Source organism: Dipodomys spectabilis, unplaced genomic scaffold, assembly GCF_019054845.1.
Source record: "Dipodomys spectabilis isolate Male_0828 unplaced genomic scaffold, ASM1905484v1 ptg000051l, whole genome shotgun sequence".
NCBI classification, from domain to species: domain Eukaryota; kingdom Metazoa; phylum Chordata; class Mammalia; order Rodentia; family Heteromyidae; genus Dipodomys; species Dipodomys spectabilis.
Genome location: NW_024870728.1, coordinates 2,873,803 through 2,895,350, shown reverse-complemented (window position 1 = coordinate 2,895,350; position 21,548 = coordinate 2,873,803). Strand labels below are relative to the sequence as shown.

The following is a 21,548-nucleotide window of genomic DNA, read 5'->3' as shown; positions in this document are numbered from 1 at the left end:
CAACAACTTTTTGGTTTTATTGATTTACTATTTTTTGTTTGGGATTCTGTTTTTCTTCACTTATATTTCTCTATATTTTCTTTCTTAGTTCCTTTAACTAGTTTGAAGTGATTGCTCTGTTTTAATGTCTTCATGCCTTGATTTAAAACTTATTTGTCAATACTTTTTTCCTAATGCATGAGTTTTAGGCCATAAATCCTCATCTCTGAGCTACTTGGCTTGTTTGGCTTTTTATAAGTAATGGTTCCATTGGAGCTATTATACTTCTTAGCTATTTCTAGTTTTATATTTTGGTTTGCTGTTTAACCTAAGGAGTTCGTAGGTGCCTTCATATTTTCTCAGTGGATAGAGTGTGGCATCTTCCTTTGCCTTTGGGTTATTTCCTCTATCACATTGTGATTAGAAATGTGTTCCTCAAGAGTTCAGTTATTGGGCGTCTACTGTTACTTCTTTTGCGATTTAATGCTGGTTATTGCTGAGGTGTCTCATGTCTGAAAAACAGTCCAGTGTGTTAACTAATGTCAGATAGGGAGGAGCAGGGGCTGGTGGAGTGGGAAGGTAGAGAGGAGACTCGAAACTTCTAACTTGTTTGGAAGTAGAGATGTGGCTTAAAGCAGTAGAGCACTAATCTTGAGCAGGAAGTCTCAGGGACAGCCCCGTGCCCTGAGTTCAAGCCCCATGACCAAAAAACATTGACTTTTAGCAAGCCATGAGAAAGCTATTGATATCTCTCCTGTCTTCAGTCACCTGATAACAATTTCTAACCTAAAAATTGTAACGATGTTACCTTCCTTTAATGCAGTGAGGTTACATCTGAATGAGTGCAGATCTAGTGAGCACAGGGGGTATAAAAGAGTGGGCTGATTTCCAACCATGAGTAAAGGAAGCTCTGGGAGAGAGCTGCGCTCTCCCTGAACACAGAAAGCATAGGGATGTGTATGTATGTATGTACGCACACAAAGATGTACACGCCACACAGGCTCTCAATATATAACACATACTTCCTACAGTAGACCCTTGGGATCCACTGGTATACAGTTCTTAGGAGACTGCCTTCAAGAGAAAACTGCCCAAACTCAGGTTGCACAGAGTCCAGTGCTACACTGTAGGTTCTAGATTCGTTTTTCCCACATTGTTGTCCAACTTCAGCTCAAGACATATCTCCCTTCAACAAATCTAAAACTTTCACCATATCACTTAAATTAAGCACACATTAACATTTACCTTTTGTTGGGGGCATCATTTGCTTTTGGGGAGTCATAATTCCACAGAATTAAGGGCAAGAGAGCCCTCAGCAGGTCACATAATGATGTGAAAACTAGTGACAATAATGTGGGCGTGAGAATTTCTCCATATCAATTGAGATGAGCAATTCCCAGAGAAGGCAGGGGAATTTAAATGTTAAAGCCTTTTTGATTAAAAGGAATTATCATTTGTTGCATGGTCAAGTCCATGTATAATAAATCTGTGAGTAAGGCGGGCTCACTGTATTCATGTAGAGGTGGCACAGGGCAGGCCACGCTCAGGTGCATATTTCTGAGCATGTGCAGTTAAGGTCATAGGCACCTGTTTAGGGAAGGAAAAATAGTGGCCACATTTGTGAGCATGAGCAGTTCAATGTCATAGAAAGATGATGGCAGTTGCTACGATTACAGGTAAGAGCTACCAGTGCTGGCATGTTCTTAAAGTATTTCGTATTTATGCATTTAGATTTTTTTCTGCAGTATGGTAAATGTGTCATACTGTATGCTTCTGGGCATGCTCACTTTAGTATTATGAATTATGTTTATTTGAGATCATCTAGAAGAATGAGTTGGTGCCCTCAGCCTGGTTCCTGATAGGTGCCTCCAAAGAGTTTTAGCCAAAACCATTGGAAAGAACAAGTATGAGAGGGCGTTTAACAGTCTTTAAAGAAAACATCCCTCCATTTCCTCCGTAAATACAGGAGTTTGTCTCATGGTGTCTGCTGGGCTACATTGCCATCCTGGCTTCTTCATATACTTTAAAAAAAATCTTCACCATCTAAAACACCTTTATTTCACTTTCAAGCTTTCAGGAGTATTTAGATATATTCAGAATAAGGTTCAAAATGATGTCACTGAAACTTTGGACACTTTTCTTCCTTACAGTTTTTCATTCCATGTCTACCATAAAAATTCCAGCTTCAATGAGGTGTAACTCCTTTGTTTGGTTTTACTTTCTAGAAGCTTCATTCTTGATGTTCTAGATTTTTATTCTAGAATAAGTAGAAATGGGTTTTGGTCTTCATAAGCTCTCATAACTCATGTAAAATTATGCTTATTTACTTTGGAGGATGCAAAACTTTTAAGTAGAATGTATCTAAAATTTAAGAATTGTTTATCATATTACAGAAATAATCTAAACACACCAACATCATAAAATAAGTTAAGAATATACCAGGCACTGGTGGCTCAAACCTATAATCCTAGCTACTTAGGAGGCTGAGGTCTGAAGGGCCAAAGCCAACACAGGCAGAAAAGGCTGACAGACTCCATCTCCAACTAGCCAACAAGAAGCAGAGCTGGAGGCATGGCTCAAGAAGTAGAGAGAACCCCAGCTGTGAGCAAGAAAGTTGAAGGGTTGGCTCAAGTGTTGGAGCAAGCACGAGGTCCTAGTTCAAATCCTAGCACCACCATCATCAAAAAAGAAAAAGGAACAGTGACGGAAAGTGCAGATGCCTCACTGTAATCATATTTTTCCCTTTTTCCCCCCAGTGTTTTGAGGTTTAGTTGTTAAAAAACTGTAAACCTTACTGTGCACAACGTGATGATTTTATATACCTATATTGGGAAGTGAGTATACAATCAGTTGATATATTTATTGACTTATGTAGTTACCTTTTTTGTATGGTAAGAATATTTAACAATACTCTCTTAGAAAATTTCAGTGATATAATGCAATTGTTATAGTCACTATGCTTATTCATATCCACTATCATCTCATCTATTTATTTTTCACGGGAAACTATAGTCTTTGACCAACATCAGTCCATTTCCCCATACCCAGCCCTTGGTGACCACCATTCTATGTTTTGCCATTTTTATGTTTCTATGAGTTTGATCTCACATATAAGTGAGATCACACAATATCTGTCTTTTCTCTGGATGTTGTGGCAAGTAGCAGCCCTTGAGATTCATCCATGTTGTGGCAAGTAGCAGATTTTCCTTTTTTTCCTGACTGGTCAATATTCCATTGTATGTATGTATATATATATATAATATTCATATGTTACATATATTTATGAGTACATCACATATGTGTGTATACATTGACAGATTGCTTCCTTTTTATGCTGTCAATATTGTGAATAAAGCTACAATGAATAAGGGAAGTATCAATATCTCTTTGATGCACAGATTTTATTTCTTTTTTTTTTTTTACCAGTCTTGGGGCTTGAACTCAGGGCCTATGGACTGTCCCTGAACCTCTTTGTGCTCAAGGCTAGCACTCTACCACTTGTGGCTTTTTCTGAGTAGTTTACTGGAGATAAGACTCTCACAGACTTTTCTGCTCCAGCTGGCTTCAAACCGTGATCCTCAGATCTCAGCCTCCTGAGTAGCTAGGATGACAGGCATGAGCCACCAGCACCTGAACAAGTTTTGTTTAGTTTTGTTTTGAATATATATCCAACTATGGGACTGCTGTGTCATATGGTGCTTTTATTATTTTGTGGAACCTCCATACTGTTTTCTATAATCATTGTACTAATTTTTGTCCCCACTATCACTGCACAAGGGTTCCCTCTTCTGCGTATTCTTTTTGACATTTACCATCCTAGCAGTAATCTCTTCCAGCCTTTGAAAGTTTGTTTTGACAAAGATCTTCCCCAGTCAGTCCAGTCTAGAGTTCTGGATAGGCTAGCTAGTAGCAGCCACATGAAATAAGGCTTGCTGTTAGGGTCTCTAATTTAACAGTGTCACTGTCCATGCTCTGGGAATGACAGGAGTCGATGACTGGTTTCTGTGGTCAGGAAGCACTGTGGCTGGGCTCTGTGATGGACAAGCTCTGCTCTGCTATTGAGAAAGGCCAAGTTTGGGCCTTGTAATCAGGCATGGCTCCAACATGTGCTCCATACTTCGGTGGGCTGATGGGAATGGGTTCTCCTTTGGGGTGGGCTTCTGGCCAGTTGGGGTGGGGGGAGTCTCAGAATCTAGATACTACAGGATCCCAACTGTGTCCCAAAATTGATGCTTTGAGGCAGCTGATCTTAGTCAGATGGTGTCACGTTTCACAGTTGCTGGTCAGTGTCACAGGCTTTGCCACACAGCCAGGTGAGGTCACTGGCTGACTCTGTGGCAGAGCTGGGCTGCAGGCTGTGCTTCTCTGTGGGTCAGGATCATTGACTGGATTCATGCCCAGTCAGTACTGTGGACTACATGAAACATTCAGACAAGATTCTTAAGCCTGGGCCAAATGGGATCGCACACAGTGCTCAACATTTGGGAGGAATTTCCAGGCTGGTTTCCTGCCTGTGCAGGTTGGGTTACAGATTGGGCTTCGAGGATGCACAGGTTCACAGTGTGTGCTCTTTGGTCCTAGGGGTCGGAGGCTCCAGAGGGTCAGTTAGGCAAGACATCAGTGTGGTCACCTGTTTAGTCGCTGACAGGGCTCTGAGCTAGGCAGTGTCACTGTGTGGGGTCTCCGGTCTCTCAAACCAGATCAGCTGGTTTGGCTTGCTGCCCAGGTGAGGCAGAGGCTAGCTTCTGAGGCTGGGTGGTGGTTGGTATTGGGCTATTTGGTTGGATAAAGCCAGAACCTGTGCTCTGAAGTCCAGGTAAAGTCAACAGTCTGGCCTAGGCAATAGGCTGGGCTGTGTGTGTTCCTTTGGACTACAGGCTAGGGACACAAGCCAGGCAGACATGCTGAACATGCTCACTGCCCCAGGGAGCCATCAGCTCTGCAAGCCCACAGATCTGCCGCTGGAGTCCTGATGGGCGTCATGTGACAAGAGCCCAGCGCCATCCCTGCCCCCTTCTTTGCTTATAGGTGAACTCAGGGGCCTAGCTTGCCAATCCCTTCGGTGCACTCCATTAGATAAAACAGAAAAAAGCTTCCCAGAAAGTACCTTGGAATTCTGGAGAGATTGGATATCCCACTTGGGGTCTGTTTTTCTCTCTGGAGAAACCTTAAGACCAGGGGTACTGTCCCGGCAAGGCCTGTGCTGGTCTGAGGAGCAGCAACGTGGCCCAAGTGAAATTGTCCGTGTGCTCTTCTTTTTTTTTTTTTTGTCGGTCATGGGGCTTGAACTCTGGGTGTGGGTGATGTCCCTGAACTCTTCAGCTCAAGGCTTGTGCTCTACCACTTGAGCCATAGCACCACTTCTGGTTTTCGGGTGGTTTATTGGAGATAAGAATCTCACAGACTTTCCTGCTCTGGCTGGCTTTGAACCATGATCCTCAGATCTCAACCTCCTGAGTAGCTAGGATTACAGGCATGAGCCACTGGCCCCTGGCCCCTGTGCTCTTCTACTGTGGTTTTGTTTTGTGGTTCAAGACCCAGCCTCATCCTCTGGTTCTTGTTTGTGGGAAGCTGCTAGTTGGCTGTTCTGTGAAGGATGCAAAATCTAGAGACCTTCTGTTTTGCCATATTGCTCATGCTGGGTCCTCTACTGTTTTTTTGTTTGTTTAGCAGCACTGGAGTTTGAACTCAGGGAGCTGCTCTGACTAGGCAAGTACTCTATCACTTGGGCCAATCTCCTAGTCATTCCTTTGACTTTTTAACCTCATGTTTTGTCTTCAGTTCTAGAAAATATGAATGTCTCTATTTAGATCCTTAATGATTCTCAGAAATGTTTCACAATTGATGATGGCATGTAGGCTTTATATAATTATATAATATTTATTCTTTCACTTACATTTGTTTTTAGATTTGAAAATTCACCTTTTAAATGTCCAAGTTTCTTAGCCAGTTACCACTATGGTTTGGATTATACCTGTCTCCCATGGGCTCATTTGTTGAAGCCTTGGTCTCTGATTATTAGTAGAACCTTTAGGAGGTGGAGCCTCATACGAGGAAGTTAGGTCATTGGGGGCGTGTCCTTGAAGAGGATTTTGACTCCCACCTCTTCCTCTCTCTTTCTGATTTTGCTTCCAGGATGCTAAAAGGTAGCGAGTAGCTTTGCTTCTCACAGTGGCATGCAGCTCACCTCTTGCTCCAAAACAATAGAATCAAGCTACCACAGCCAGAAACACCAAAAGCATGACCAAAATAAGTCTTTTTTCTGCAGGTGCTCCAGTTACCTGGGTTACAAGTGCTAGGCAGGGACTTCTAGGGAAGGGCACATGTGCACAGAGAGAAAACAAAGGGAAGAGCCATTTTTCCCAGGCAGACCTAACAAGAGCAGTGCCATATATGTATCAGATACTAAAGAAAAACCAATGTAAACAGCTAAAAACCCCTGCCCTATGGCATATACATTTTTGGTAGAAAAGACACAATGAATAAGATATAAAAATAAATAACTGATTGAGTGTGTTAAAGAGTGCTAAGGACATTGGAAAAAGAAAAAAGTAGATTAGGAGATAGGAGTGTGGGGCAAGTTGGGGGTTGAGGTTGTATTTATGGGCCAAAATGAGCCTCATTAAGTTGACAGTGAAACCAAACTCTAAAGGAAATGAAGGAGGTTCACTATATGGCCATCTGGAGGTGAGCCTGCTAGGCAGAGCCAACAAATCTCTGAGTCTTAGTCATCAGGCAGCAGCAAAGAAGTCGTGTGGCAGGGAGAAGTGAGCAGGGCAGAGGAGAAAGGGTTGAGTCATTCCTGGCAAGTGGCTTTTAGTCTGGGGAGAAGGCAAAGCTGGGGGAGCGGGGGGAGAAGACTCATTTCTATAAAATGTGTATTGATGCTTTTATTTCCAGTTATGTAATCAAGGTGGGGCTTGGGGGGTCTAACTGAATATCTTAAAATTTTCATGGACATTACCCTCTTTTTCTATCAAGGAATGAATGTTTCCTGAATCTTTTTGCAGGCTGCATAGGGTACCTGGTGAGATAATTTGCCAGCCTAATGATTTTGATATTGATGCTTTAGTATTTATGTTTTTCATAAAAGCTAAAAGAAATCTATAAATACTTTAGCATTTATAGATTTATAATTACATGAACATAAACCTAAAAGGTCATAATAGTTAATATTTTTCAAAACAATTCTATCTGTACATACTATTTTAAATAGTAGCTTCAAAAGTAGCTTCAAAAACAATAAAATAACTGGAATAAGTTTGGTAAAACATGTTCATGACCTCTAATTGACGATGCTAGGAAAATTAAAGAAAAATAAATGAGAGGTTATATAGTATTGAACAGATTGCAGCTTAAGTAGTGAAAAATGCTCTCTCACCAAATTATCTATAAGGTGGATGAAAACCCAATTAAAATCCAAAAAGCTTTTATCGTAGACACTAACAAATTGTTTAAAGATGTATAGAGAAACTAAGACTAGTCTTCTTGTTGAATTATAGTCACCATTATTAAACCAGATCATATATTTATGAACTGATATTCATAACTGTTTTCCTCTTAATAGGTAACATAAGGGACATCTTGTTTTTGTCTTTCTGAGACTTTTCCCCCTCTTAAATGTTAGTTAATATACACTTTCAAAGTTGGCTTTCATCTTTAGTTCATTATTTTTTTATTCCCCTGTGGAGTACCTGTTTATCTCAAAATTTTTAATTAAAAAATTCTGATATGATTAGGTGAAGATATCTTTACAATGACTTTGGTTAGGACAGACTAGATTTTTTCTTATCTTTTCTTATTTTATGCAGGTACTAGGGTTTGAACTTAGGGTCTCATGTTCTCACTTGGATTTTTCACTCACAGCACTCTACCACTCAAGCCACACCTCCAATTCTGGTGGATTTTTGCTGCTTAATTGGAGATTAAAGTCTCTCCAATTTGTCTGATCAGACTGGCTTCAAACCTCAATCTTCAGATCTGAACCTCCTGAGTAGCTAATCACCTGGCTCAGACTAGAGTTTTAAGTCATATATATATATAATATAAAACATATATATAATATGTATGATATATAATACATACTACATATTATATATAGTATATATATTACATATGTTATATGGTATATTTATATACTATATATTATAGTATATATAGTATATGTCATATGTATATATGATATATAATAGATAAAATAGGTATAATATATTATATATAGTATAGTATAACATGTCATATTATTATTTAACTTATTATAATATGTATATTATATGTTATGTTTGATATATAATAGATTATATGACATAATTTTATATAATTAATTTTATATATAGTATTGTATATATCACATATACTATATATTATAGTAGATATTCTATATAATATTATATTATATATTATATACTATGTAATATGTATACAATAAAATACAGTATATCCTCTATATATTAAATATATGAAATATATAGGGCTGGGAAGGTGGCTCAGTGGTAGAGCGTTTGCCTTGCATGCATGAGGCCCTGGGTTCGATTCCTCAGCACCACATAAGCAGAAAAAGAAAAGCCAGAAGTAGTGCTGTGGCTCAAGTGGTAGAGCGCTAGCCTTGACCTGAAGAGCTGAGGGACAGCGTCCAGGCTCAGAGTTCAGGCCCAAGACTGGACCCAAAAAAAAATTTTTTTTTAAAAATGAAATATATAACCTATAGTATCAAATACTCTACTTATGTAAGATATATATATCTATATAATATATCCTTTATATACACTCTATTATATATATTCTAACATATATTACGTATTTATACTCTATTATATATATATATATATAGTGTATATTCCCAAATATTTACTCTACTTATATAATATATATCTTGTATAACTTCCCTGCTTTCTTCTATTATGTTTTTGTTTATTGTTTCAGTTCCCTCTATTTAGGTAATTCTATTCAGACCTACCTATTTTCATGTATTGGTTCTTCATAGCCTCCCTTTCATTTGTAAAATCTTAATAGTTACCACAAACATCTCACAATGTTGATGATCATTTTCCCTGGTGTTCTTTTCCCTCAGAACAGTCACCAAAAAGGAGATAAAGGACATTTTATTCAAACATTACAAAAAATTTAAAGTGGAGATTTCAAAGGCAATAATAAAGCCATTTCCATTTCTTGAGGGTCTCCGTGACCGTGAACACATCACCAACAAAATGTATGAAGTAAGTGACATTTACTACATTATAATCTGGGAAGGAAGCCCAAAATGAAGCTATACCTTCATCTCCTGGAACCAAAATTCAAGGTATAACTAGAGGATTCTCATGTCTCCTGTGGGTGGTACCTTTGCTCCTGGAAGTTAGAGGGAAGATGGACTGCAGAGAGCCACACAGATGGTCCTGCCTCTCACTCAAGGCACATGTTCTGTGGCCCCCTCCAGAGTCAGGGTGAGCAGCAGTGACACAGGCCAGATCAGAAGTGGGGCCACTCCGTAGAGGTGCAAGGTCTTGTACATAATGCGCATTAACATAAACTACGCTAAAAATTAAACAGATTATTCTTAATGAGCTGGTAAATTATTTTACTGAGCTGATATAATGAAATCACAATTAACACCGCATTTTAATTTTAATAAATGTCAATCTTAAAATCCTGAATCTGAGAACATACAGGGTATCCTGTCAGGACACATTTGAGAGTAGATGCTTGCTCTTTTTTCTGTAGCATCTTTACATCTTTCTTTTGCAGCTCTCCATTTCTGCTATAGTAGAATTTGGGTGAATTTTACCCATAGGCTCAGTGGGAGGTTCAGTGTAGTGAGTTGTGCTTCAACCCCATGAATATACTTTCTCATGGCCACATTCTCAGCCAGAGGGAATGGTCACCTGATTTTCTTCTGGCCAAATCAGTATTGAGAGAAGGCTAGGAGTTGTCCAAGTAAAAGGACAGCCCTCATCACCTGCTAAGCCTACTCCCAAAGGATTTTGACTTTGGATACACATCAATTAACTTTTTCTTTCTTTTCTTTTCTTTTTTTTTTTGTTGGTCGTGGGCTTGAACTCTGGGCCTGGGCACTGTCCCAAGGAGATCTTCAGCTCAAGACTAGTGCTCTACCACTTGAGCATCACTTCCGGCTTTTTCTGTTTATGTGGTGCTGAGGAATTAACCCAAGGCCTCATGCATGCTAAGCAAGCACTCTACCACTGAGCCACCTTCCCAGCCCTCAATTAACTTTTAATCCCTCTTTCTCCTTCATACTTACTCCATCTTACATAGAATATAAATGAGGGTGAGAAGAACAGTGTCACCAATGTTTTATTTTATTTTATTTTATTGTCAGTCGTGGGGCTTGAACTCTGGGCCTGGGAGCTGTCCCTGAGCTCTTCAGCTCAAGGCAAATGCTCTACCACTTGAGCCACAGCACCAATTCCAGTTTTCTGGTGGTTAATTGGAGATAAGTGTCTCATGGACTTTCCTACCTGGGCTGGCTTTGAACTGTGATCCTAAGATCTCAGCCTCCTGAGCAGCTAGCAGGTGTGAGCCACTGGTGCCCAGCTACCAATGGATATTTTTATGGGGGAGAAAGTTACTAGTTTTATTCAATAGCTACACAAATATATAAATTCTTAAACTTTACACGACAGTATGTGTAAGTAGAGAAATTGAAAATACATTAACTGTTACCCAAAAGATACAGGTCAAGATATTGTAAAGACACTTGATATACGTATGTTCATTGATGCACTGTTCATGATAGCTAAGTTATGGAAACAGCCTAGATGCCCTACAATGGATCAGTGGATCAAGAAAATATTATATATATATACATAGAGTGCAATTTTACTCATCCATCAGAAATAATGGTATTATTGTGCCATTTTCAAGGAAAAGAATGGCAAATTATGTTAAATAAAGAATGGAAAATTATGGGGCTGGGAAGGTGGCTCAGTGGTAGAGCGCTTGCCTTGCATGCATGAGGCCCTGGGTTTGATTTCTCAGCACCACATAAGCAAAAAGAAAAAAAGCCGGAAGTGGCGCTGTGGTTCAAGTGGTAGAGCGCTAGCCTTGAGCTAAAGAGCTGAGGGACAGCACCCAGGCCCAGAGTTCAGGCCCCACGACCGGACCCAAAAAACAAAAAACAAGAATGGAAAATTATGTTAAATGAAGTAAGTCAGGCTCAAGAGAGCAAGTACATGTCATCTCTCATCTATAGAAGTTAGATCTAATTTATAAATACATATGGAAACATATATAGGGCAATATGCATACACACACACACACACAAACACACAAACAAGTTTGTGGCTCATTTGGTATATACAGGAAGGATTCCACTAGTGTAACTCCTTTGAACAACTAACTTACTGCTTAACAAAATGAATACCAGGAAACTGAAACATGTTTTGTCAGAGAAAGGATGAGGTCAAGGGGAAAGTGGGCAGAGAAATGGAGAGAGGTAGAGTAGAAATGGAAGCAGATTAACTTGAGTAAATTGAGTGTGGTTGGCATAGGAGAAGGATACATTATACTCATAAACTGACATACTGAATTGAAACCCCTTTGTACAAATATCTAAAGATAATTTTTTTAAAGCCTAATACCAGTAGCTCATAGCAGTAATTCTAGCTACTCAAGAGGCAGAGAGCTGAAGATTATGGTTTAAAGCCAACCCAGGCAGACAAATTCCTGAAACTCTTATCCCCAATTAACCAGCAAAATACTGGAAGTGGAGGCATAGCTAAAAAGCCAAAAAATAAAAATAAAACAACAAAACTAGGCAAGTGTGAGTGGCCTTGAATTCAAACTCCTGTACTAGCACACAGAAAAGATGGATCTATATGTTTATATTCATATATTTATATGACACCAATTACACATATGAAATATACATATAAACATAACTGTAAAATTACATTCAGGAGTCTTCTGTTACTTGGAAGTTTGTGATTAAATTTTCTCCATTTAATTTTTTTTAAGGATTGTCAAGACTCTTTTAGAAACCTGATCCCTCTCCACAAAGTGGTATACAAAGTTCTCTTGGAGATGGAGAAGACATTTGATATGGAAGTTCTGGACGCATTGTTCAGCCAGGTCAACATGCAGGAATATCCTGAATTAACTCTCATTCACCGAAGTTTTGTATATGGTAATTAGATGTATTACCACCGTTTGAAGTCCAGTGCCATTTTTTCAACTGTCACATATTAAGCCTCTCTTTATCACTTTTCTTCCTTCTCTTTCTTCTTGCTCTCTCCTCAACTCCCAGCAATCCAAAAGAGCCTGAATGTCCAAGAGGGTGATGGGGAAGAGGCGGATGAGAGATCTAACAGACACCTCAGGATGGAACAAGGTAATTACAACTAGATTGAAAAGAGACACAGGATCCCTTGGCCGAGCGTGTGAATTGGGGAAGAAATGTGGCAGAATCATAGAAAAGGCAAAGATGGGAGTTTGTATGAGCTCCGTGTTAGGTTTCTCTTGCTATGACAAAATAACTACATGAAGCTGGGTATGGTGGTACACAGCTGTAAGCTCAATGCTCAGGAGGCTAAGGGAGGAGGGTCATGGGTTTGAAGTCAGTCTGTATTATAAGGCTTGATCTTGTCTTAAAAAAAAAACAACATAAAAATCCCTGAGAGACATCAACTTGAAAGAGGACAGATGTATTGTGCCCTGTGGCTTCAGAGGTTTCAGTGAGTGAGTGCTTGACCCCATCCCTTTGGGCCTGCGTCCAGGCAGGACCTTGTGACAAGGAGCTTGTACCTAATGCTAGAAGTAAAGAAAGCGAAGGGGTTAGGGTTCCAATGTCTCTGTCAAGGACACGCCCCCCAATGACCTAACTTCCTTCCGCTAGGCTCCACCTCCCGAAGGTTTCACCAGTCCCACTCATGCTGCAGCAGGGTCACCAGTCTTTAAGAAGTGAGAACAAAATATCTCTTTTTTAGTATATCACCATATCAGAGCTGATGACAGAACAGGAAAAGATAGATTTCTTTGTGTGTGTGTGTGTGCTGGTCCTGGGGCTTGTTCTCAGGACCTGGGTGCTGTCCTTGAGTTTTTATGCTACCACTTGAGTCACAGCTCTACTTCTGGCTTTTCGGTGGTTAAATGGAGATAAGAGACTCTCAGACTTTACTTCCCTGGCTTTGCACCATAATCCTCAGATCTGAGCCTCCTTATTGGCTAGGATTACAGGTGTGAGCCACCAGCACCTGGTTGGCAGGGATAGACTTAAATGTGTAGAGTGTTGTTCAAGAGCAGGAATGTTCCTGGAGAAAAGCAGATACACAGAAGCACAGGGAGGAAGTGGTAGAGATGAGTGGAGAGTACTGGGGGTACCTGGAGAGAGAAACAGGAAGGAGGAGGGGGAAATAAGGGCAGAAAGGGGCAAAGGACAACTCAAGGCACCTTGCTGGGAGCTGCACGCCGAGAGGTCTGCTCTGGCTGCTGTTGCTCTCCCACGCCAGCTCCTATTGCAGACAGCTCTCACTGTCTCATTATGCGGGTGAGGAAACCGAAGGCAGAGAGATTGCATGTGTGGAGTTTGTCTAAGGCCAAATGAACCAAGGAGCCTCCCAGACATTCTGACCCCAGAGCCTGTGTTCCAAGGAAAAAGGCAGGGAAGCATGAAACCAGAAAGTTGTAGGCCCAGGGGAAGAGCCTGCAGCCTGCCGATGTGTGCGGAGAGGCTAAGGTGTGAAAGTTGCTGCGGCCCTGCCACCAGGACTGCATGAGACTCAGACAGGGCCACTGCACAGGGCAGGTCCCAGGACAAAGGCAGGCTTACTGGGACCGTGGATGTCAAGACAAGTCATCCAAGTTCTAGAGCCCCTCATAGGGGACACTGGAGAGGTGGCTCGGGGTGGGGGTGGGGCCTTCAAGCCAGGGGTGCTTCTGGCTGTCATCCACTCTTGGAGCTAAAGTCTGTCTTAAAGAATCAGGTAGAAAATGCAGCAGTGGTACTTACTAGACACTATGTTGAAAATGGATTATAGAAACTTGTGGGTGGGGACCAGAGGGAAACACAGGGAGTGAGCGAGGGAAGGGGTGACATGGTCTAAAAAGAAATGTACTCTTAACCTGACTTAACAACTGTAACCCCTCTGTACATCACCTCTATAATAGCAATGAAATATTTAATAATAATAAAGAATCAGGGGAGGCAAGTGACAGTGGCTTGCTCTTGTAACACTAGCTACTCAGGAAGCTGAGATCTGAGGCCCATGGTTCAAAACCAACCCAGGCAGGAAAAGCCAGTGAGACTTTTATCTCCAATGAACTACCAAAAAAGCTGAAAGTGATGCTGTGGCTCAAGTGGTAGAGCGCTAGCCTTGAGCCAAAGAAGCTCAGGGACAGCACCCAGGCCCCAAGTACCTGTCAACTCCAGACTGGCTTTGAAGTGGAGTGATACTTGGATTCTTTCATAATGAAGACAAGAGGGAAAGTGGCCAACCCCAGGCTCAACTTTCTGAAATGAACTTCTGATGTCTTCCCTCTAGGATTTGGTGAAAACTCTTTTATCAGAAGCCTGATATGGTCCTTGGATCACTTGTCTTCCTCCGGTCCGTGCCCCTGTGTGATGCTGTGCGGTATCATTCCAGGGGTGCAATGGGGCTGCCTCCTTGCTTTGCCAGATCTTTGCTTCTGTAGCCTCTCCTCCCAGCCTCCTGTCTCATTTCTTCAGACCTTTCATTACTAGCTGGCTTTGTTGTGGGCCCTCTAACATGAAAGATACAGGCCCAAACTGGAAGAAGGGAGAAACCAGGAGCTTGCCCCACCTATCCACCCATGGCTCCACCCACCCACCCATGGCTCCACTCACCCACCATGGCTCCACCCACTCAGTGGCTCCACCCACCCACCCATGGCTCCACCCACCCACCCATGGCTCCACCCACCCACCATGGCTCCACCCACTCAATGGCTCCACCCACCCATGGCTACACCTACCCACCCATGGCTCCACCCACCCACCATGGCTCCACTCACCCACCCATGGCTCCACCCACTCATGGCTCCACCCACCCATGGCTCCACCCACCCACCCATGGCTCCACCCACCCACCATGGCTCCAATCACCCACCCATGGCTCCACCCACCCACCCATGGCTCCACCCACCACGGCTCCACCCACCCACCCATGGCTCCACCCACCCATGGCTCCACCCACCCATGGCTCCACCCACCCATGGCTCCACCTACCATGGCCCCACCCACCCATGGCTCCACCCACCCACCATGGCTCCGCCTTCCACTCTGGTTCCACTTTCTGCCCCCCTGTGACCACTCCAGCCTTAGACTCTCCTCCAGGCCCTCCCCAGCTTCCTGTTAACCAATCTCCTGGTTGGTGTGTCCTTCCATTTGGGCCCCTCAGCTCTCCCATTAACTGAATTAAATTCCCTCTGCTTTATGAGCTTTGAGTGATTTGCATTTTCCTTTTGGATCCTGGCCAATACCAGGAGGAAACAAAATATCTATGGAGCAAAATGATTTTTTAGGTTCTATCCTCCTGGAAAATGAACTGACAGAGGGTCACCACACACAACAGACAGATGGCAGGCAAGCAAATGGAACCCATGACCACAATGATGAATTAGACTGCCAAGAAGCAATCAAACAACAGACTCAAGAGCCTACACCTGTAGGTAAGACTCAGTTTTTAGCCTTGTAAAGAATATAATCTGACACCTTGGCTGGTGTCAGATCAATAGACTAATGTTTGATACAAAAAGATAATTGCACAGAGACAGGCACAACAGCTCACAGCTGTAATCCCATCTACTCTGGAGTCAGAGATAAGGAAGATAGCAGTCTGAGCATAAAGTTAAGAAAAACCCATGTCTGTCACTAAGCTGGATATGATGGTATGTACCTGGGGTTCCAGCTTTGTGGAGGCAAAAAGTAGGAGGATGCTGAGCTGGGCAGGCTTACACACACACACACACACACACACACACACAGAGGCAAAACTCTATCTGAAAAATAAAACAAGAGGGCTGAGACATGGCTCAGGTGGTAACTGTGAGGTCTGGAGTATAAGCAAGCAAGCAAAAGAGAGAAGGAGAGAAAGGAAGGAATGAAGGAAAGAAAGGGGGAGGGAGAAGGAAGGAGAATGAAGAAAGAAAAGGAAGGGAGAAAGGAAAAAAGGAAAAGTTAAAAAGGGGAAAAAAGCAAGGGGAAAGGGAAAGGAAGGAAGGAAGAAAGGAAGGAAGGAGAGAAAGGAAAGAGAAAGGGGAAGGGAAGGGAAAAGATCACACAGACACAGGAAGGGCAGGAATAGAGCCTGGTATGCTGATGGGAATGGGAGGAAAAGGTTTAGAAAGAAAAAAAGTGAGACACAAAGTGGGAAGAGAGACAGAAATATTCAGCAGAGTCCGTCAGCCAGGGAGTGCCATAGGATCAACGAAGCAGATACTTCCGCAGATGGACGAAGGGTATACAAATAGGCCATAAGTAGCAATATGGGAAGCAGGGTGAGTTATGGCAAAATGAAGCCAGGAAAGAGCAAGACACCGCTGGGTCTCATCTGTGATCCTTCTGTCTTCAGAGTCCCAGGAACAAGAAGCTGCCTACGTGGACCACTGGGATGCAAGCTTACAGCCACCCAGCCCCCTGGCCTGCAACGAAGAAAGTAACTATTACCTCCCTCACCAAACTTACTGATCGTCTCTATTTGTTTGATTGTTAATTGTTGTTCTTTTCAAAAACTATCCTTAACCATTTTTTAAATTGACAACTGAGGAGCCGGGACGGTGGCTCAGTGGTAGAGTGCTTACCTTGCATGCATGATCCCTGGGTTCAGTTCCTCAGTACCACATAAGCAGAAAAAGTCAGAAGTGGCACTGTGGCTCAGATGGCAGAGCACTAGCCCTTGAGTTGAAGAGCTGAGGGACAGTGCCCAGGCCCAGAGTTCAAGCCCCAGGACTGACTGACATAAATAAATAAATAAAAATTGACTAACACATGCAAGGCCCTGAGTTCAATTCCATGACTGCACGCACAGGAAGTTATTCATGTACATACACATACACAAATATATCACATTGTGAAATGGTGTTTGAGTCAAATATACAGTTCCATATATACTTATTTTATAGTGAATACTTAAAATCTTTTTTTTTTTTTTTGCGCCCATCATGGGGCTTGAACTCAGGGCCTGGGCACTGTCCCTGAGCTTCTTTTTGCTCAAGGCTAGCATGCTACTACTTAAACCACAGCACCAGTTCTGGATTTTTCTGTTTATGTGGTACTAAGGAATCGAACACAGAGATTCATGCACGCTAGGCAAGCACTCTACCACGAAGCCACATTCCCAGCCTCTTAAAATCTTTTAATTAAATTTAAAAATTTTTAAAAATTAATGCACTCTTATTAGTGTTGCCAGCTTGAAAATGGGTCTCCATTTCAATTGAAATGTTATATCCAGTATCTCTTTAATCCCCTTCCCAAATTCCACAAGCTACTGGTACATAATCACTATATTTCCTTGAGTTAGGTACTTTTTTTTTCTGGTAGGTTATTGGAGGTAAGAGGCTCATGGACTTTCCTGCCCAGGCTGGCTTTAAACCACAATCCCTAGAGCTCAACCTCTTAAGTAGCTAGGATTGCAGGCATGAGACTCAGCAGAGTTAGACACTTCACATGAAATGAGATTGTACAATATTTGTTTTCCTGTGCAGGAGTGATTTCACTTAGTATAACATTCTACTTCTGTCTCACCATGCTGACACGAATGACAACTTCCTTTTTAAGGCCAAATAGTATTCTATGATGTATGTATATCCTATTTTCTGTTGGTGGATATTTGCATGGATTTCTTATCCTGGGATTTTCCAATAATGTTTTAATCAATATGAGAATGAAGACTTCTCTGTAACATACCGATTTTTGGATCATATGGTAGTTCTGGTGTTTTTCTTAAATATGATTTTAATGTTATTATTAAGGTGTTGTATAGAGGGGTTACCATGTCACAAGTCAGGTAGTGATTACTTTTTTTTTTTGGACAATGTTACCCCTTCCTTTGCTTTCCTCTAGTTTCCCACTCCTGGTAGTTTTATTTTTAATATATTATTTTGGTCTGTCCTGGGGCTTAAACTCAGGGCCTGGGTGCTGTCCCTGAGCATTTTTACTCACGGCTAATATTCCATCACTTGAGCCACAGCTCAGGACTTTGGGCTGGTTAATTGGAGAAGAGAGCCTCATGGGTTTTTCTGCCCATGCTGGCTTCAAACCACAATCAATCCTCAGAACTTAACCTCCTGAGTAGCTAGTTACAAGTGTGAGCAACCAGAACTAGCTACTTTTTATTTTTTGAGGTGAGGAATTGCTCTATTGTTTTTTGTAATGTCTTACTAATTTATATTCCCAACAGTATTCAAGGGTTCCCATTTTCTCCACATGGATATCAACGTTTGCTACCTTTATTCTTTTCATCATAGCTGTACTAACAGATAGGAGATTAGCATCTCATTGGGAATTATTTGCACTTCTTTAATAAATTGTAATGTCAGGCACTTTTCAAGCACTTATTTTCCATTTTTAGTACTTTGTTGGATGGAAGCAACAAGGCTGTCCTTCTCTTCCTACTTGTCTGAAAAGGCAAAGCTTTTAGCCTTCCGCCATTGAGTAGGATTTGTATCTATTCAACTATTCAATTGAGAAGCCATTTGGTCCTGGACGTGTGTGTGTGTGTGTGTGTGTGTGTGTGTGTGTGTGTGTGTGTGTGTGTAGTAGGGTTTGAACTCAGGGCCTTTGCAGTTTGGCTTGGCGTTTTTACTTACAACTGGCACTCTACCAGTTGAACCACATCTCCATTTCTGGCTTTTTGCTTGTTAATTGGAGATAAGAGTCTCATGGACTTTCAGTTGAAATAGAAAAATGGCTAAATGCTGGAGGATTAGTCCTATAACAATACCATACACTAATAATGATACTTGTCCAAAAGGAACAAAGATGACTTTTGCAAAAATATTAATATACATATTCACACATATATGCATAAAGTAGATATGCATTATCTTATTTTGAGATATATGTATGGGAGGAGATGGAGCATGATTATTATGCTATTTAAACAACAAAAGAGACTATGTCAAAATGGTAGTTGATACTAAAAATGACCTGGAGATAATGATTAGGTATTACCAAGAGGCTCTGGGTGTTGGCAGTTTGTTTCTTGACTAAAGTGACATGTTTGCTTTGGCATGCTGAAAATCCAATCTTAGCTGCAATCCATTCTGATCATTCTTATTTCATTTCATGTTTATTTACTTTTTGAGACAGAGTCTCACTATGTAACCCAGGCAGCCCTCCTACTTCGACTTCCTAAATGCTGGGATTACAGGCGTGCACCACCACATTTGCCTAATTTTTATTTTTATTTTTTAACAGATAAATTGATGTACAATTTATTAGATAATATATACAGATAAATGCATATATATGTATGTCATGAGATATCTTGGACATGGGTCCAAAGTATAAACACAAAATTTCTTTCCCATATGCATTGTACCCAGGCAATCAAAGTGATTTTATATAGTGCTTAATGTGCCTGCATTTGTGTGTGTGTTTGTATGCGTGTGTGTGTACAGGTGTTCATGAGCAGATATGCATGCAAGATTGAATTCAGGGTCTCAGGCATGCTATGTTGACCTTATATTTTTATTTTTAAAACAAAAGATGCAACATATTCATAAACTGATTTGTTGAATGGTAACTCCTTCGTACAACTATGTAAAGATAATACAATAATTTTTAAAATAAAGTAAACCCTTAAAAAAGCAAATGCATACACATCCATCAAAGGATGAAGAGAACAGGTAAAAAGGAAAGGCTAGCAGCAGAAAAAAAAAAGGGAAAGCAAAAAAAAAAAGAAAAAGGAAAAAGTGTCCATCACTAAGTGGCACTGGGAAGAAGGGTTGTGAATGCTCGTGAGGGAGTACACTGGAGAGACAAATGAAAAGTCTTTATTCATTATAATCAGGAGTCAGGCTGCCTTCTCATGAAACCCAAATGAGTTCCTGTTCTGTGCTCCTCGTGGATATAAAGAAGGAAAAACCATTTAATTACTGGAGTGCTGAGCAACCAGCCGGAGCAAGGACTAGACATGACCAAGCTTCTGACATCATAGGTAAGGCTGACTGAAAAACTCATGACTGTTTCCAGATGACAGGTTCCAGGGATGGGTCTTGGGATCCTTTAGGACCCACGAGGGTAGCCCAGGGTGACCTGGAATAGAAGGAGGTAGGGGAGGGGGCCTATCCCCTGTGAAAGTGGAAGTAAGTCTTTAGCTTTGTGGATGAGAGGCCTTAGGAAGTGGGAAAATACCAAAACTCAGAAATGGCGGTGCAAACAGGAGCTGCTAATGTCAGAGAAGTTCTTTCTTAAGGAAGAAAAGAATACAAGGGGGTAAGAGTTAGAAAAGGAAGACAGTAAAGGAACTGAGTTAGTCAGCAAAGGAGATGGACAGAGAGATAAAAGGAGATTCCCCCACCCACACAGCAGCAGTGATCAGGGCAGAACCAAGAAGAAAGTTGCAAGTAAAATAAGGAGATGCTGTAGGAGCAGGCAGGGTCAGTCATGACATGAGGGCCCATGTCCTTCCTACTCCACCCCTTCCCCTGCTCCTCGGAAAGTAGATGAAGGCTTTCCCAAGTCTTCCACCCCTAAAATAAGGTCAGTTTAATGGAGCAAAGACTGTAGGAAGCACGGACTCCTCAGCCTGGGTTTTCTTTTCTTTTCTTTCCTTTTTTCCTTCCTTTCTTGCTTGCTTGCTTGCTTGCTTCCTTTCTTCCTTCCTTCCTTCCTTCCTTCCTTCCTTTCTTTCTGTCCTGTTCTTTCTTTCTGTGCCAGTCCTGGGGCTTGAACTCAGGGCTTGAGCACTGTCCCTAAGCAGTTGTGCTCGAGGTTCACACTCCACCATGGGAGCGATAGCTCCTTCCAGCTTTGATGGTTAATTGAAAATAAGAATCTTATAGACTTTCCTACCTGGGCTGACTTTGAACTGGGATCCTCGGATCTCAGCCTCCTGAGTAGCTAGGATTACAGGTGTCAGCCACCTGTGCCTGGCCTTTTCTTGTGCCAGTGCTTGAATTCTAGAGCTAAGCCCCCTTGCTTCTATTTTCTCCATTTCCAGTGGCACTCTACCACCTGAGCCACACCTCAGGTATGGCTTTTTGATAACTAATTGGAAATAGTCTCATGGATTTGTTTGCCTGGATTGGCTTAGGATGTGTGTGTGTGTGTGTGTGTGTGTGTGTGTGTGTGTGAGAGAGAGAGAGAGAGAGAGAGAGAGAGAAAGAAAGGAAGGAAGGAAGGAAGGAAAGAAGGAAGGAAGGAAGGAAGGAAGGAAGGAAAGAAGGAAAGAAGGAAGGAAAGAAGGAAGGAAGGAAGAAAGAAAGATGAGCTAGCCAATGGCTCACACCTATAATCCTAGCTACTCAGGAGGGTAAGATGGGAGAATCGGAACCAGCCTGGGCAGACAAATCCTTGAAAATCCTACCTCCAATTAACCAGTAAAAGCTGGAAGAGAAGGCATGGCTCACATGGTAGAGCACCAGCCTTGAGTGAA

At 41.7% G+C, this 21,548-nt stretch overlaps 1 protein-coding gene across 8 annotated transcripts in view; it reads left to right on the top strand.

Annotated features, from left to right (window-relative positions):
* Sp100 (SP100 nuclear antigen) overlaps window positions 1-21,548 on the top strand; it is an 80,133-nt gene that overhangs the window by 2,386 nt on the left and 56,199 nt on the right. For 6 of the 8 annotated variants that reach the window (XM_042679071.1, XM_042679072.1, XM_042679070.1 and 3 more), the window contains 7 exons: window positions 9,050-9,194; window positions 11,950-12,118; window positions 12,239-12,322; window positions 14,472-14,534; window positions 15,472-15,618; window positions 16,521-16,604; window positions 19,962-20,108. In XM_042679071.1, the coding sequence (XP_042535005.1) occupies window positions 9,050-9,194; window positions 11,950-12,118; window positions 12,239-12,322; window positions 14,472-14,534; window positions 15,472-15,618; window positions 16,521-16,604; window positions 19,962-20,108 (839 nt within the window). Of the gene's footprint in view, window positions 1-9,049; window positions 9,278-11,949; window positions 12,119-12,238; window positions 12,323-14,471; window positions 14,535-15,471; window positions 15,619-16,520; window positions 16,605-19,961; window positions 20,109-21,548 lie in introns of those variants that run through there. The other 2 variants (XM_042679076.1, XM_042679078.1) reach the window with 2 other exon arrangements.